The sequence below is a fragment of the Microcaecilia unicolor genome, chromosome 7, assembly GCF_901765095.1.
Source record: "Microcaecilia unicolor chromosome 7, aMicUni1.1, whole genome shotgun sequence".
Lineage (NCBI taxonomy): Eukaryota > Metazoa > Chordata > Amphibia > Gymnophiona > Siphonopidae > Microcaecilia > Microcaecilia unicolor.
Window position 1 is genome coordinate 277053618 of NC_044037.1, and position 17129 is coordinate 277070746.

Consider the following 17129-nt stretch of genomic DNA (forward strand, 5'->3'; position numbering starts at 1 on the left):
TTTATTAATGGGACTTGCATTAAATAACTTGTGTCAAATCGCATTAATGTGTTAATATATTAACACTCATTGGTAAAATCTAGCCATAGGTTTGATACTGCCTGGCAGTGTTTCATTGCCATCCTGGAAGACTCCAGACCTTTTGTTTAGAGAAGCAAAATGTCTTTCTGAAGTCCAAGTCTCACTACATACAATTATTTCTCACACCCAGGGTTATGTATTTTTGTTTTTTATTTGCAGTTTGTGGTTCATGAGGTTCCTGGTCAGGACCTAGAAGTTGATTTGTATGACGAAGATCCGGATAAAGACGACTTCCTTGGCAGGTAACTAAGGACAAATACTCTGTATTTCTTGTCAGGATATAAGATATTTTCATTGTATGAAAAGGGAAGAAGCGATCAGATTTCAGAGTCCAGCATTATTCCCCATATTTGACTACCCATCTGTGTGTAATGGGCCTATTTGTGTGTGATAAGTTTTGGGGGGAGGTTTTTGTCAATGCTTGATCAAGTCAACATAACAAGAACAATTTTCAAAAAAAGAACACAGTGCCCTACCACCTTAAAAATGCAATCTGTGCCCTTTAGAACAGCTACAGCTTAATTAGAGGCCATTTTGCTAAGATACCCTTAGCCTGAATGTGGACTTAGCACACCGAAAAAGGCCTACTGCAGGACGCACTAAAGCGAGTTGCAGTATTTTTCGTATTTGTAGCGTACTAATTATGCACTATTTTTTTTCAAATTATTTTTGGGAGAGGGTGTGGCGCGGGCAGGGAATGGCTGTGGAAGAGCATTGACATGAGCATGCTTCTGCATTAATATTTTTGCAAGTCCCGTATGCTAATGGTGAAATTGCTACTACAGTGATACCTCGGTTTTCGTCGATAATCCGTCTGAAAACAATCGGCGAAATCCGAAACCAACGAAAACCGAGGCAATAAGAAATTAATATAAAATGAATATAAAAGACTAATGTAAAGAATAAAGGAACATTTATTTAACATGGCATTTACTTCCAAAAGAGGCCAGTTTCATCACAGTTGAAGACTTGTTGGGGGATGAATCCTTCAGCCTCTTGGCGTATTATTGTTTGGAAGGGGAATCCCCCACCATAAGGACCTTAGGTATCAAGGCACTATCTGGGGTCACTTGCCTTCTTGGGCACGCTGACGAAATCCGAGGCAACCGACGAAAATGAGACAAAGTTTTCAAAGAAAAAAACGACGAAAACCGAAAACGACGATAACCGAAGTCAATGAAAACCGAGGTTTTACTGTATCTGGGGTTTTGCCAGGTACTTGTGACCTGGATTGGCCACTGTTGGAAGCAGGATACTGGGCTAGATGGACCACTGGTCTGAGCCAGTATGGCTATTCTTATGTCCTAAAATAAGAGAAATATCCCTTTTTTTTTGGTGGGGGGGGTGGGAACGGTAAAAATGAGCTTAGTGCATGGGAAAGTTCCGCTTTGGGATGCGTTAAACCCATTTCATATCACATCTTAGTAAAAGGATCCCTTAGTTACTTACCACACATTCCTCTGTGCAGGAGAGCCCCCAGATCTCAACAAGAATGTGGCTTTACACTTGTGAAAGAAATATGTACCTAAATTCTTCCAAAATTACTTGTAAATGTAGTGGACATCCTTTTGTTTTTCTCTCTCAAAGCCTGATCATTTCTTGAGTTTGCTGTTCTGTGAAATTGCCAAACAGGTTATTTCAAGAGGGGATAAGCAGGGCTGTCCCAGCTAATTTTACTAAACACAAATGAAGTGTTTTTTTGGAAGCTACTGAAGATGTAAAGCTAGGGTGTGCATTGCGGCAAACCTGGTTAGAATTTGTCAGAATTTGTGTGTGGAGTACATCCTGACATTTTACAACTGGTGGGGAACAAAAGTAATTTTTTCAGGAAATAATTGATGTAAACATTTGTTTTAAATTATTTCCTTAGCATCGACACACCTTTCCCAGCCCATTTTCCCCTCCCCCAGTACCTGATACACTGTCTGTCATAGCCGCCGAGAGGGGGGTACAGGGGGAGGCAAAATTCTCTGGGCCCGGCGCAGGGGTCTATCTCTCTCTCTCCTGCTCCTGACGGGACCCGGGTGATCGCATCCTGACAGGATCAGGAGAGAGAAAACTCCGGTGCCGGGCCCCCCCATTGTATTGCCTGCCTAGCAGCTGCTGGGCCCTCAGGCCGCGCATGCTCAGTTTTGAGACTATGTGCGACCTGAGGAAAGCAGCCGCAGGGGTAGGCAATGCGGGGAGAGGAAGGAGCCGCGCAGCCAAGGTACTTCAGGCGGGAAGGAGGAGGGGCGGTGGCGGCGATGACGATTTGGGGGGGGGGGGGGAGGAGGCGGCAGTGGCCGCAATGACTATTCTGTCCCGGGCCCGTCTCAGTCTGTCGGCGGCCCTGCTGTCTGTTTCCTGTGGTACAGTTGCAGTAATTGTTGGGGAACTGTGCAGTAAGGTCAGCTGGGCATCGCTGGCTCTTTGCTTCCCCCTAAACCTGACATAATGGCAGTCCTTTGCTGTACAATATCACTTAGAACTGGTAGATGTAGTTTAGGTTACTGATAACTTTTGTTACAGTACTTATCTTTCTACATATGCATTGTGTTCAATTAATGTTTTGCAGCTCATTTATTTATTTAGATTAGATTAGACTTAATTTGTATATATGTTTTGTTTTTTTTACAGCTTGCTCATATGCCTAGGGGGAGTGATGGAAGATAGAGTTGTTGACGAGGTAAAATCTATTGACTTGTGTTTTCAAGTTTTTATATATAGACAGTGTTTTGGTTGCAACAGCGCTTAGCAATTCATGTAACCCGACTGACAACCACAGAGAAAAGCATCCCTCTCACCCAAGTCGCAGGCCCAATGCGTCTGCATTGCGCTACTTTGTATAGTGCTATCAGGTAGTGCCATGCAAGGGGCGGGGAAAGGGGAGAGGGGTTGTAGTGCAGCACTGCGCATTTACTGCCGGATTCTATATATCGCGCCTAGCATTCCGCACCAAAATCCAAGCGTATTCTATAACAATGTGCGTGGTCTAGAGAGAATCCACGTACGTGGAGAACTCAATAGATCCCACGAGGCGTAAAATGAAAATAAAAAAGGTGGGAATATAAGCCAGGCTATCCAAAGACTGGAACCAATCTTAATTGACTGTTGACCTTAGTTACAAGACTCCTGATGTAGGCCATGTGGCCGAAACACAACGTTGTGTCGAGTCACTTTTAATGTGAAATTGTTTTATTATCATTTGGAAACTATTGAACGCTGTTTATTTTAATTTCATTTTGGTTCCGGTCTTTGGATAGCCTGGCTTATATTCCCACCTTTTTTATTTTCATAACAATGTGCGTAACTTAATTGGCTTAACAAGCCAATCAGTGTTTTTAACAGCATTTAACAAGCAATAATGAGCACTAATTGGCAATAATTAGAATTTACGTGCATAATTCGCTAAGCTTATTCTGTAACATACAGCACCTAGGGGGTCTTTCATAAAGCGTCAGTAACGTGGGCTTACCGAATGCTAAATCATGACTACCGCCGGCGGTAGTTCCGCCCCAAGCGTACCGTTTCTGGGGGGAATAAGAAAACCCCTGGAAATGGCTTGCATGGTGATAACCCGGTGGTAATCGGGCATTGCTGCCTGGTTACCCCACAGGTTTACCACTGAAGCATTTGTCCCGTGCTTGTCTCGCCATATTGCCTACCCTACTCTTCTCAGTCGTGCCGTGCACGCTCATTTTAGTGAAACTGAGCATGTGTGCGTATGCTCAGTTTCATTAAAACGAACGTGCACAGTGCGACTGAGAACAGAGCAGGGTAGGCGACGCGAGACCAGCGCGGGACAAACGCTTCAGCTGGCGAGGTTTGGGGAACCCAGCCAGCCAAGGTACTATCATGTGGCCAGGGGCGGCGGCGGTGAGGAGGCAGGCCAAAATGTCCCCCCCCCCACACACACACACACACACCGTGGGCTCCCCCCACCACCACTGTTGAGGTCTGGCTACGCCCCTGATTGACACTGTGAATGATCTAGTCTGCATGCAGGATATATATGATAATTTTGTTTTGCTCTCACACAGTGGTTCCCTTTGAGCGATGTAGCAAGTGGACAAGTGCACTTGAAGCTGGAGTGGTTTTCTTTAGTGACTGACCAAGCAAAACTTTGTGAGGTGAGTTGGTTGTTTTCCCATAGACTGGACTCATTATCTGGTCCTGCTGACAACCTTTTGATGTCGTGGCTCCAGGGCGCTGTTTTTAATCAGCATTTTATGTTATTTCCTGTCCGCATGGCCCTGGACATCTCCACCTTCTCTCCCTTAGAGCAATGTCCCCGTTTGTTCAGCTGGAGGTGACGGCTTATGTCATCTGTCTGACAAAATGTTTTCCTGCTGAGAGAGTAAAATGAGTGAAAACCGATTTGTGCACATCAGTTTCTTACCTAATGTATACGTCACTCTGATTTCATTCCTTGCTGCTACAAAACTTAGGTGTTCAATTGTTTTGTTTTGTTTTGTTTTGTTTTCTTTAAAGTGAAGTGCATCATTTTCAGGCTGAAGAGCAGGTTGTTTACATTGCTTTGACTTTCCCTCTCACACCAGTGACGTAGCCAAGGGTGGGCCCAGGCCCACCCACTTTGGGCTCAGGCCCACCCAGTAGCAGCACACCTATGATGTGGCTGGCAGGGATTCCTAAGCCTCACCAGCCAAAAAGTCCCAACAACTGTCCCTCCTGCATATCTTGTAAATAGCAGATCTTCACCTGCAGCGAGCAGTGACTGATACATGCTGTGGGACCAACATGAACAGTGTGTGTTAGTTGCTGCTCGCTGCCGGTGAAAATCTGCTCTTTAAAAGGTATCCGGGGGGGGGGGGGGGGGGGGGTTGAGACCATATGGTATGCAGGCGAGAGAGGGAGAGACCAAATCACTTGTGGGACATGGCTAGGGTTACCATATTTTGTCCTCTCAAAAAGAGGACACATGTCCCGCCCCCTGTCCTGCCCCGCCCCTTTCACATCTTCATCCCGCCCCCTGTCACATATTCCCCTCCCCTCCCCTTACTTACTATCTACTGCCCTGGTGGTCTAGTGACCTCTTCAGGGCAGGAAAGAGCCCCTCTTTCCTGTCCGGAGCTCTGTCTGCCCTGCATCCTGTTGCTGTGACGGTCTCGGGATTCAAAATGACCGCCGAGAGTTGAAGTCTCGCGAGGCCGCTTCAACTCTCGGTGGCCATTTTGAATCCCGAGACCATCACAGCAACAGGATGCAGGGCAAGGGCAGCACTCCGGGCAGGAAAGAGGGGGTTCTTTCCTGCCCCAAAGAGGTCACTAGACCACCAGGGCAGTAGATAGTAAGTAAGGGAAGGGGAGGCTAGGATAGGCCCGCCGCTTGTCAAGAAATCCATGTCCGGTTAAATCCAGACATATGGTAACCCTAGAGATGGCAGAGTTCTTCTGCCCACCCATCTTGGGCCTAGGCCCACCCAAAATTGGGTGTCTGGCTACGCCCCTCTCTCACACAGTCACTGACAATCCCCATCCCACTTCTTCTGTCTGGTGTATGTGCCCCGAGGTCCAGCATCATGTCTGGCATTCAGAGAGGCACTTTCTTCCCCTTCCCCCCACACCCCCTCCAAATAAAAATCCCCAAACAATCGATTTAAGATCTTATTTTTTACAAGATTGCTTAAGGGTTATTGTGCAATTAACTATCTTATCACTTTTAGATTACGGAAACTCATTATATTTGGGTCAGTCTTGTAGGCAACTTTCTAGGATTCAGATGATCCAAAACTCAGCAGCTAGGCTAATATTTCGGAAAACACGAATGGATCGTACAACTCCTTTGTTGAGTGCCTTACATTGGCTGCCTGTTCAGGCTCAAATTATTTTTAAAATTCTTTGTTTTGTATTTAAGTTTTTGGGTACTGGCCCTGAAGGTGGATCTCAATCAGCATGTTTGTTAAAATTCAGGACAAGCTCCAGGAGTTGTAATTATTTGATGTTAGCGTTTCCGTCAGCTAAAGGTATACGGTTTAAAGCTGCGTTTTCTCACTCTTTTTTTTTCATCTCAGCTGTTCATTTTTGGAATAACCTTCCTTCAGAGCTGCATTCAATGTGTAGTTATTTATTATTTTGAAAAGCTCTGAAGACTTATTTGTTTTCTAGGTTGGGGGGTGGCGGGGGGGTTATAATTTCTTTTATTTATCTGTATTATATAGTCATGAGTTAGATCCTGGTTGATTGTATCAGTTCCTTATTTAACAGATGTAACTCTCCTTGAATCTTGATTAAGAGAGTTGTCAAGTAATAAGTCTCTGCAGTGGCGTTCCTAGAGGGGCTGACACCTGGGGCGGATCGCCGATGCGCCCCGCCCCCTGGGTGCAGCGCCCCCCCCCCCCGGTGCAGTGCGACCCCCCCCAGGGAAAGGACACCCCCCACCCCAGCGAAAGAACCCCCCCCAGGTGCACGCCACTGGGGGGGTGTCGCGCGCCGGTCAGCGTCGTTCGTTTCCATGCTCCCTCTGCCCCGGAACAGGTTACTTCCTGTTCCGGGGCAGAGGGAGCATGGAAACAAACAATGCTGACCAGCGCGCGGCATCCCCCCCAGCGACGTGCACCCGGGGCGGACCGCCCCCACCGCCCCCCCACCCTTGGTATGCCACTGAGTCTCTGATAGGTTGCTAGGAGGTTTTTTTTTGGCTATGCTATGCTAAGGGGTCCTTTTACCAAGCCACGGCAAAAAAGTGGCCTGCGGTAGCGTGGGCATGTGTTTTTGGTGCATGCCGGGCCAGTTTTTGCTACGTTTGGGGGGGGGGGAAGATCATGTGGTAAAATTTAAATTAGCGTGCACCTTTTTACGGCCTGAGCCCTTAACGCCACCCATTGATCTAGTGTTAAGGGCTCACGCGCTACACATGCGGTGACTGGTCGGCACGTGCCAACTACCAATTAACACCGGAAACGCCATACGCAGTGGGAAATAAATTAATTTGTCACAGCGGTATGGGCGCGCGCCAAATCCAAAATTACTGCCAGAGGGGCGTGTTATCCTGACGGTAGTCTTGTTTTGATGTGCGCTGCACATTGCGTAGGGCCTACTGCGCCTTTGTAAAAGGGCTCCTAAATAAACTTTATTCATGATCCTTGGTTGGGTTCTCACCTCTGTTAGGTGTATCCACATTTGTGCTGACAGGTGCAGCCATGACCTTAGGTGCCCCTCCTTCTTTCCAAGGTATATGAGAAACTTTGCTGCCATATTGTAAGTGCCTGACTAATCTCTGGCTGCAATTTTCAACCTCATCTTCAAGTACGCTTCAGCAAGCGTGATTTTTCAGAATATCCACAATGAATATGCATGAGAGATTTGTGAGCACTGTGTGCACCTTGTATCTCCTGCACATTTGTTGTGGGTACCTGAAAATTACACTGCCTAGGAGATGCCAGAGGACCAAGCTGAAAACACCTGCTGTAAGCATCGCATACAAGCCACCGATTCTGTGATGGTGATGTTTATTGTTCCACCTCCCACTGCCTTATTTAAAATCAATGGTGTATCAAGGTTGGGGTGGTGGGGGCGGTCTGCCCCAGGTGCACACTGCAAGGGGGTGCGAGGAGCAGCCCCGTGGCTGTCAGCTCCGCTAGTTCTTTTCTCCCTCTGACGTTACTTCCTGTTCTGGGGCAGGGAACCGGCAGATCCGACAGCCGGGCGGCTGCTCCCTGCATCCCCAGGAAGTGGCGTGCGGGGGTGGGGGTGGGGTGGGGGTGTGGAGCTGCCTGGAGGTGATGCTCCGGGGGGTGGAGATGATGCACGGGGGGGGGGGGTGATGTGCCTGGGGGGGGGGGGTGCGCAGCAGCCATCCGCCCCGGGTGGCTACTGAACTAGGAACGCCATTATTTAAAATATTAATATTTTGATAAGAAACTTCTTGAAGGTTATACTTCGTCTTAACTAGAGATTTTCTTTGGGGGGTGGGGAGGAGGGGACTATCATTTTTCTTTGTATGAGATATTTGTAATGATCTTGATTTAGTTATTGTTGTTGGTTTATATATTTGTTATTTTTTTGAAAATTCAATAAAAAATATTAACAGTTAAAATCTTGTTATTTTTCCCCCATGTACAGTCCACGAATGGTCTCTCCACAGCGATGCTGATTGTCTACCTGGACTGTGCATACAATCTACCTGTAAGTAAAATCTTAGGAGCCCTTTTATCAAACTGCGGTAAAAATTGGCCCTAGCGAGTGTTTACATGGGTCATTCCCGTGCACTATAGCCATTTTTACCACGTGGGTAAAATGGCTGAATTTATGAGTTTTCTATTAATGGCCATGCACTAATTTTCCCATTAGTGCATGGCCATTGGTGCATGAGTCCCTACTGCTGTAGGTAGTAAGGGCTCATGCGCTAACCATGCACTAATCTGTTAGTGCACGGCAATATAGCTGTGCTAACTGATTAGCGCAGAACACGCCTACTTTCCGCTTCCCGACCCGCCCCAGCACTAAAAAAAAAACATCTATTTTTTAGTGCATGGGAAGCACACACTGATGCCAAAACTTCCCTGTGCGCCCCACAGTAAGGTATTTTAAGCTACAGTAAACATGCGTTAGTTCGTACCGCAGCTTACTATAAGCACCGCTTACAGCTTTGTAGCCTTCATTTCTATAGAATTCTTCGTTTTTTCTTATTGTAATCTTTTTTTTTTTTTTTTTTTTGCCAACACAGAACAACTATTTTGATTACACGAACAATCAATATAGCACAAAGAAGATGAAAAACAGCAACTATGTCAAGGTAACAATTATATTCAGCACCCTACAAGCATACAGGAGTTAACTATTTATTTATAGTTAAATTTGGTAGACAATCATTCCAGCCTTATAGTTAAGATCTGGACATCGTCTTATAGTAAAGCTCTGGAACTTGTTGCCAGTGTATGTGGCAAAAGCAGTTACTGTATCTGGGTTTATAAAAGGGTTTGGACAAGTTCTTGGAGGAAAAGTTCATAGTCTGCTATTGAGCTAGAAATGGGGAAAGTCACTGCTTTCCCTGGGATAGGCAGCTTGGGATCTTGCTACTATTTCTGCCAGGTACTTGTGATCTGGATTGACCACTGTTGGAAGCAGGATACTGGGCTAGATGGACCATTGGTCTGACCCAGTATGGCTACTCGTATGTTCTATATAAAAAGGTGCATGTATTAGATTACAACAACTAAGTAAACATAATAAATAACTAAAAAAAAACAAATCCTACTATCATAAAACAGGAATTAAAATAAATCATAACATTTAAGAAGATTAATACAGAAGAACATAAAATACAAATAACATCAACCTGATTTAAATCTATCTATAAAAATAATGGAAAGGTCTTCACAGTAAACCATCCCTTACAGCAGCTAATCCTTTTTTTTTTTTTTTAATTTACTGACATTTTAAACATCATAAATTCAAGAATCCTCTTGTTCAGAAAAATGAAACACATACCAGAGTTCAAAACATGGAAACAAATTACACATAGGGGCCTTTTTACAAAGCGGCGGTAACCGCGAAGTGGGCTTTCCGCTCGCTAAAGGGAAGTACCATCGGCCTACCGCAGCAGTCCAGCAGTAGTTCCCACCTCCAGCGCATGCCATTTCCAGCGTACAAAAATATTTTTATTTTTGTAGTGCCATTGTATACCCGGCGGTAATTGGGCAGTGCCGCACGCTGCCCAGTTACCGCAGGAGTAGCGTGGGAGCCCTTACTGCCACCTCAGCGGGTAGTGGTAAGTGCTCCCACCCAAAATGGGCGCGCAATAACTGCTTCACTTGCCACATGTCCATTTATTTTTTTTTTAAAAACCCTGCCTTTTTACCCACTGTGGTAAAAGGGGGCATCGGCGAGCATCAAAAATATGCGCCGAAGCCAGCACAGGCCCCCCCTTTTGCTGCAGCTTCGTAAAAGGACCCCAGACCCCCTGATTCTATATAAGGCGCCTAAAGTAATGCGTGTAAATTTGGCATTGCGGCCAAATTGTGCGTGCAACTTAATTGGTTAACCATACAATCGGCCGCTAACAAGCAATTATCAGCACTAATTGGCACTAATTAGAATTTACATGTGCAACTTTCTAAGCATATTCTGTAAAGTGGTGCGTGTAAATTCTAACATGCAAATCTCAAAAAAGGGGGGGGGGGTGGCCATGGGAGGGGCGTGAGCAGGTCATGGGTACTCCTAAAAAATTGCACTCACTGTTATAGAATATGCCCAATCTGCGCCTAAGTTAGGTGCAGACATTTTCACCAGCTTTTAAGTTGGCGTAAGTGGCCGCGCCTAAATTTTAGTCGTGGGAACTAGCACTATGCATTGTCTATAAACCGTGCTTAACTTTAGGCGAGGTTTATAGAAAAGCATGGGGTTTTTTGGCACCGTTTATAGAATTCACCCTTAAAGGCATTAATCTACAAGTGTTTCTATTCAAACAAAGTCCACAATTCTAGGGTCGTTGAGCAGACATCTTGGAGTTAAACTAAGTAATTCATAATAAAAAGAAATTATGATAGGACTCTGTTCGGTATATATTAACTAATGAGCTGTATTTCAAATATGAGCTAAATACCAGTTCAGTCTAATAGGCAGATGTCCCCATAAGCATTTTATCAGCAAGAAACTACTAATTGTGATGAGTCAAAAAAGCATAAACTGTATTTGACTACACACTTACATGGGTATTTTATGAAAAAAATAGCCCCTTTCTGGAGCACTTTAGGCCGTAGACTAAGAAACTGTGGTCTTTTCCTTTGCCAAGCCACATCTGAAAAAATATGAATTTTTAACCCCCATAGAAAAAAAAATCTCTTTTCTGAAAAACTCTTCTCAACATGTCCTAAATAGATAAGGCAAGGTAGAAAGACTAGTTTGTTACTCTATAGAAGTCTCCAGAAACGTTATTAATCCCATATCTTTATTTTCAGTCTCAGGTTCTAAGGAATCAAGTAAAACTCTATATCCGGTTATGTAGGTTTAGATGGTATACAGTATGGCTTAGTCAGTCTAGGGAGAGCTGATTCCTGAAGTTTTAAAATTTCCACCAAATACTTCCTAAAGATATTAGACACCTTGGGAAAACTTATTAAACAAAGATTTCTACCATGTAAAATGTTGGGGGTTTTTTTTTTTTTGTATTCTCAAGTTTGCTATGTAGAAGCAAATTATCTTTCATCAGAGCAGCATTTTGCTAGAAAAATGAGTCAGTTTTAACCTCGGTTACTTGAACACGGAGAGAAAATTATTTTAATTCCTGTTCCTGTGCTTTGCAAGGTTTTGGTTCGTATTAGCCTGAAAGGTAAACTACTGAGGTAACAGCTTACTGAGCTCTTGTATGCCAGTTCATATAGAGTCCAGTGAAATTTAAGAGGGTCGCTGAAGACAAAAGTTGGAAAGCCACTCTCTGGCTTCCCTGCTTCTCTCTCTCTTTCCAACTCACCCTGGGTTCCTTCTGAGGGAGATACACCCTCAGAGCAGGGGCGTAGCTACGTGGGGCCACGGGGGCATGGGCCTCCACAGATTACACCCTGGCCCCCTCTACATTTGACCCCCCCCCCCCCCCCCCCCGCCGTTGCCCCCCGCCCCCGCATCAGGTACCTTGTTTGCTGGCGGGGGTCCCCAAACCCCGCCAGCCGAAGAGTTTTCTTCAGCGCTGGTCGACTCTGGCGCCTTCGTTGTGGGATCATCTGTTTCTGATACCTTACGTCCTGCACCGTTCATGTAGCCGCGTGCAGGACGTAAGGCGTCAGAAACAGATGATCCCACAACGAAGGCGCCAGAGTTGACCGGCGCTGAAGAAGACTCTTCGGCTGGTGGGGATTGGGGACCCCCGCCAGCAAACAAGGTACCTGATGCAGCAGCGGGGGGGGGGGGGGGGATGGCGGTTGCGGCGTGGGGAAGGCGGCAGCGGGGGGAGGCGCTAAACAGTGCCCCCCACCTCAGGATCTGGCCCCCCCCTCCCGCTGAGGTCTGGCTACGCCCTTGCCTCAGAGAATTAACGCTGCAACAATGCCAGCAGCTGTGACAAAGCTCCTTCACCCAGGTCAGAAGATCTTCTCTCGACTTGTGCCGGTTTGTTTTTCTTGGGACTGCAGACTAGTTGTCACAAGTCGAGAGAAGATTCTTAGCAGTATTCACTTGAAATACTACTTTACAGCAAGTGTTACTGGCAAACCTATCCACACAACATTAGAAGGCTCCTGAGGCAGGCCATTGGGCCGAAACACGGCCGCGTCGAGTCGATTTTGCTGATTAATAAATCTTCTAGACCACGCAGCGTCATCACTTTAATTTGTCACCTTCGCTGTCTCCTGATTGTGCTTCTGTTGAGAAGCCATGATAAACTATCTTTATATGCATGCCCATCTACTTAGGGCCCGATATTCAGACCACGGGAGGTAGTCGGGCTGTTTTCCCATGGTCAGCACTGAGCCCAGATATTCAATGCTGGATCGTTTCTGGTGACAGGTGTTGAGCATCCAGTTTATTTTTGGCCGGTTTGAACTTAACCGGCCAAGCCGATATTCAGCACTGGCCGGAGTGGAGGAGTAGCCTAGTGGTTAGTGCAGCGGACTTTGATCCTGGGGAACTGGGTTCGATTCCCACTGCAGCTCCTTGTGACTCTGGGCAAGTCACTTAACCCTCCATTGCAAAATACCACAGAAAGGTGATATATCAAGTCCCATTTCCCTTTCCCTATATGAGATTCTACATGGAATGTTGCTACTATTGGAGATTCTAGATGGAATGTTGCTACTATTGAGATTCTGTTGCTACTATTTGAGATTCTACATGGAATGTTGCTATTCCACTAGCAATGTTCCATGTAGAAGCCTGCCCTTGCAGATCAGCAACGTGGCCGCGCAGGCTTCTGTTTCTGTGAGTCTGACGTCCTTGTGACTGTGGGCAAGTCACTTAACCCTCCATTGCCCCAGGTACAAAATAAGTACCTGTATATATGTAAACCGCTTTGAATGTAGTTGCAAAATACCACAGAAGGCAGTATATCAAGTTCCATTTTCCTTAAATTGGAACCGGCCAAAGACATTCCACCTATTGACACAGCCATATTTGGCCTCCAAATATAGCTGGCTAGATGCTGAATATCAGCACTGACCGGCTACGTTATACAGCATAACCGACCATCCAGATAGCCACTAAGCACTAATATTCAGCTGAGATAGCCAGCTGTCTCGTGCTGAACATTAATCCTTAGCTGGCTAAATACCCTTTAACCAGCCAGGTGCTATTCCTGGCTGGTTAAATGGTTTTCAATGTTGGGGGTATAGTCCCAATTGACTCATGGCTTTTTTTTTTTCCAGTGTTGCCCTTCGTGACAGATGGGTAGAAAAACACCTCAGGCATTTTATAAACTGCAGTTCTGGTTGCATCATGTTGTATATTCAGAAGTAAAGTTTGTCTGAAATTGACAGGAGCATTAAGTTGTGTTTTCTTTCTCATGAGCAGTATTTTTGTAATCCTACTTAAAATATTCTGACAGCTATACTAACTCTGTTGACCTGTCTTGTGTTTTGCACCAAAGAAGATGGATACGGAACCCAACCCGTATGCACTGCTCACTGTGGGCAGCAAAACCATGAAAAGCAAGGTAAGAGGTTGGTTGTCATCTATTACCCCCCCCCCCCCCCCCATGGGAAACCATTTTACTATCCCTGCACATTTATTTGGTGTATTACTTGTAGACCCACTTTACCAGCCCTTATAAGGAAGAATAAATGATTAAAAATGCAACACGTACCCTGTCTCCGAGAGCAAGGAGTTCCGTTATGAATAATTTTGGGTGGGCCCTCTAGACAGTTGTAATCTCTGTTCTGGGTTTGGATTGCTTTTTGAAGGATTATTGTTGTTGGATGGAGTTGGCTGGGGAGTGGGGCCTGGAAAAAAGCATTTGAGAGATGGAGGGGTTTGGAGGTGAATAGGAGGGATTTCACTTACTGTATAACGGTGAGAGCTATGGGAGAATAGGTTTATTCCAATGTTTGAAGTTTCAGGGGGATTGGTATTAGAGAAAGAGTGGAGGATTTTTCAGGTTCTGAGTTACGTGGAACCTCTTTTGCTTTATTTATGTTTCGGCCCACCTTGTATGTACTGGGTTTCTGTTTGTTTTTTGGGTTTTTTTTTGTCATGGTAATTTTCCTTTACTGATATTAACAGTGTGTTACTCTGTTAAACAAGGGGGAGGGGAACTTCTTCACCTTTTCTTTTATCTTATACTAGCCGTTGAGTCCGTAAAAACGGGCTAGTAAAGGAAGGGGGGTTTGAAAGGCTCCCCCCCCACGGATAGGAGCCGCCGCCCCTCCCCCCACCCCCGGAGTCCCCTCCGCCACCCCTCCGTTGGCCTTCCTTACCTGCCTGCGTCCCGCCCTCGCCGACGTTACGTCACACGAGGGCGGAACACACGCAGAGAAGAAGGAAGGCCGATGGCAGCTCAGATGAGCTGTGTGCTGCGTTCCGGCGGTTTGAATAGTGAAGCCAGGTACCCGGCCCGGGTGGAGGGTGGGTGGCGACGGCGACTCCGGGTGGGTGGGGGGAGTGGTAGCAGCAACCCTAGGGGGGGAGCGGTGGCGACGGCGGTTCCCTCACTCGCAGGTGCGCAGGTTCCCTCTCTGTCATGCCCCCGTCATCACGTATTGACGCGGGGGCGGGACAGAGAGGGTCTCTACTGCGCATTTGCGAGTGAGTACGCCTCTTGCCATTTATATGTTTGATTGCTCAGTCTGTGCTTGAAGGTTCTTGGTTTTCCTTATCTCTGAGCTAGTTTTAGTTTGGGTGAGGGGTTGGGGCTGTATTCTGTTGTAGGTATTCTGGAGGGCTATAAGAGTCCAAGCTCTTCAGTATTTGCATCTGGATTCTTTTGACAAGAGTGGAGGAGTGGCCTGGTGGTTAGGATGGTGGACTTTGGTCCTGGGGAACTGAGGAACTGAGTTCAATTCCCCCTTCAGGCACAGGCAGCTCCTTGTGACTCTGGGCAAGTCACTTAACCCTCCCTTGCCCCATGTAAGCCACATTGAGCCTGCCATGAGTGGGAAAAGCACAGGGTACAAATGTAACAAAATAAAAAAAAGACAGGAGAGTGAGTGTGGAGGGATTAAGGAATGAAAATATTGAACAGCAGCTGTTTCTTGTTGTTCTTTATTAATTTGTTCAATAAAAAATTGTTAAACATTAAATGGGGAAAAAATGCAATACATACAAGAAATCAAGTACAGAAGCAGATAAGCAATAAACACCAAAGTTGCATATTAAACCACCCCAAATACAAGAATTTGAGCCCTGTCCGAGCCACCATGGATGAACACACTTTTAATAGCCTTTCACGTCTTATAAAGCTTGACTTAGGATAGTTATTGCTCTCTTATAACTTTTAACTTCTGCAAGAAATGTAGGTCAAATCTAGCCTAATATCTGGGGGAAGGCTGGTCTACAAAATGAGGGGGGGGGGGGGATACCACAGAGTTTCCCAAAAAGCAAAGATGCAAAGCAGCCGTTAGACTAGGGGTTGGCAACCACGGTCCTCAAGGGCCAAAACCCAGTTGGGTTTGCAAGATTTCCACAATGGAAGCAATATCTTTAAATCAATCTCATGCATATTCATTCTGCAAATCTTGGAAACGTGAGGCCCTAAAGGACTGTGGTTGCCCACCCGTACGTTAGAGGAACGTTTGGGAAGGACCCTGGCAGTTAGGCAATGTGCTCCTGAGTGAAAGCTTACCCTTTTGTAAGAGAGGAATGTAAATGAGCCAACACTGAAAAACAATCAAGATTCAACTCTTCGTAGCTAGAGAAATGCGTTATACCTGCTACCAATATGCATACATTATACATACGTTTTAAATTTGCGTTGTGTGTGTGTGTCTGGCTCTCAGGGGAATTTTCAGACATGGGTATTATGATTTATCCACGGAAAAGGGCTAGGTTCTGTATATGGTGTCCAAAATGTAAGTGCGCTGGAATGACATGCCTAACACAATTCAATAAACCACGTTTACAGTACGACACAGTTTACAGAATAGCACATAAGCCAGGGGAACACGCGTACATTTAGACATGATCATTTATGCCACTGAAAACCTGGTGTGAATGCCCACATATGAATGAATGTATGCATGCTCATCTGAATTCTATAACAATGCGTGTAAATGTGTTTGGCACCCTTGACACGCCCACCCACACTCCTCCCGTGGCCACGCCCCCTTTCAGCTATGCATGTTGGAATTTACACGCACGTGTGTTTAGAATACGCCTAAAAGAAGCACACGTAAATTCCAATTATTGCCAACTAATGATGATAATTGGTTGTTATCAGTCAATTATCACTAACTAGTAAAACAGGCCCGTTTCTGACACAAATGAAATGGGCGCTAGCAAGGTTTTCCTCGGAGTATGTATGTTTGAGAGAGAGAGAGAGAGTGTGTGTGTGTGAGAGGTGGAGTGTGTGTGTGTGAGAGAAAGTGTGTGTGTGTGTGAGTGAGAGAGAGAATGAGTGAGAGAGAGACAGAGTGTGTGTTTGTGTCAGAGAGAGAGTGTGTGAGAGACAGAGTGTATGTGTGTGTGAGAATGAGAGTGAGAGTGAGTGTGCGTACAAGAGGCATATTTTCAAAGCACTTAGCCTTCCAAAGTTCCATAGAAACCTATGGAACTTTGGAAGGCTAAGTGCTTTGAAAATATGTGTATGTGAGAGACAGAGAGTGTGTGTGTGTGGGGCTCCGAGTTCCAGGCCCCCCTTCCGTCCAAGGTGCAGGCCCCCCTCCCTCTCCTCCCTCCCTTTCCTCCGAGTTCTTGGCCTCCCCTTCCCTCTGAGTTCCATGCCCCCCTCCCTCTCCTCCCCAGCGTGTTCCATGCCCCCCTTTCCTCGGAGTGTGTATGTTTGAGAGAGAGAGAGTGTGTGGGGGAGAGATGGAGTGTGTATGTGAGAGAGAATGAGAGAGAGAGAGACACACACACACAGACAGAGTGTGTGCGTGTGTGTTTGTGTCAGAGAGAGAGAGTGTGTGTGAGAGACAGAGTGTGTGTGTGAGTCTGTGTGTGAGAGAGAGTGGTTGTGAGAGACAGAGA

At 45.9% G+C, this 17129-nt stretch overlaps 1 protein-coding gene across 1 annotated transcript in view; it reads left to right on the forward strand.

Moving 5' to 3' along the window:
* The window catches only part of LOC115474542 (extended synaptotagmin-3-like), a 161736-nt gene that overhangs the window by 116593 nt on the left and 28014 nt on the right, over positions 1-17129 (forward strand). The window contains exons 10-15 of the mRNA XM_030210044.1: positions 241-323; positions 2701-2749; positions 4104-4193; positions 8145-8207; positions 8749-8817; positions 13597-13662. Coding sequence (XP_030065904.1) covers positions 241-323; positions 2701-2749; positions 4104-4193; positions 8145-8207; positions 8749-8817; positions 13597-13662 — 420 coding nt within the window. The remainder of the gene's footprint in view (positions 1-240; positions 324-2700; positions 2750-4103; positions 4194-8144; positions 8208-8748; positions 8818-13596; positions 13663-17129) is intronic.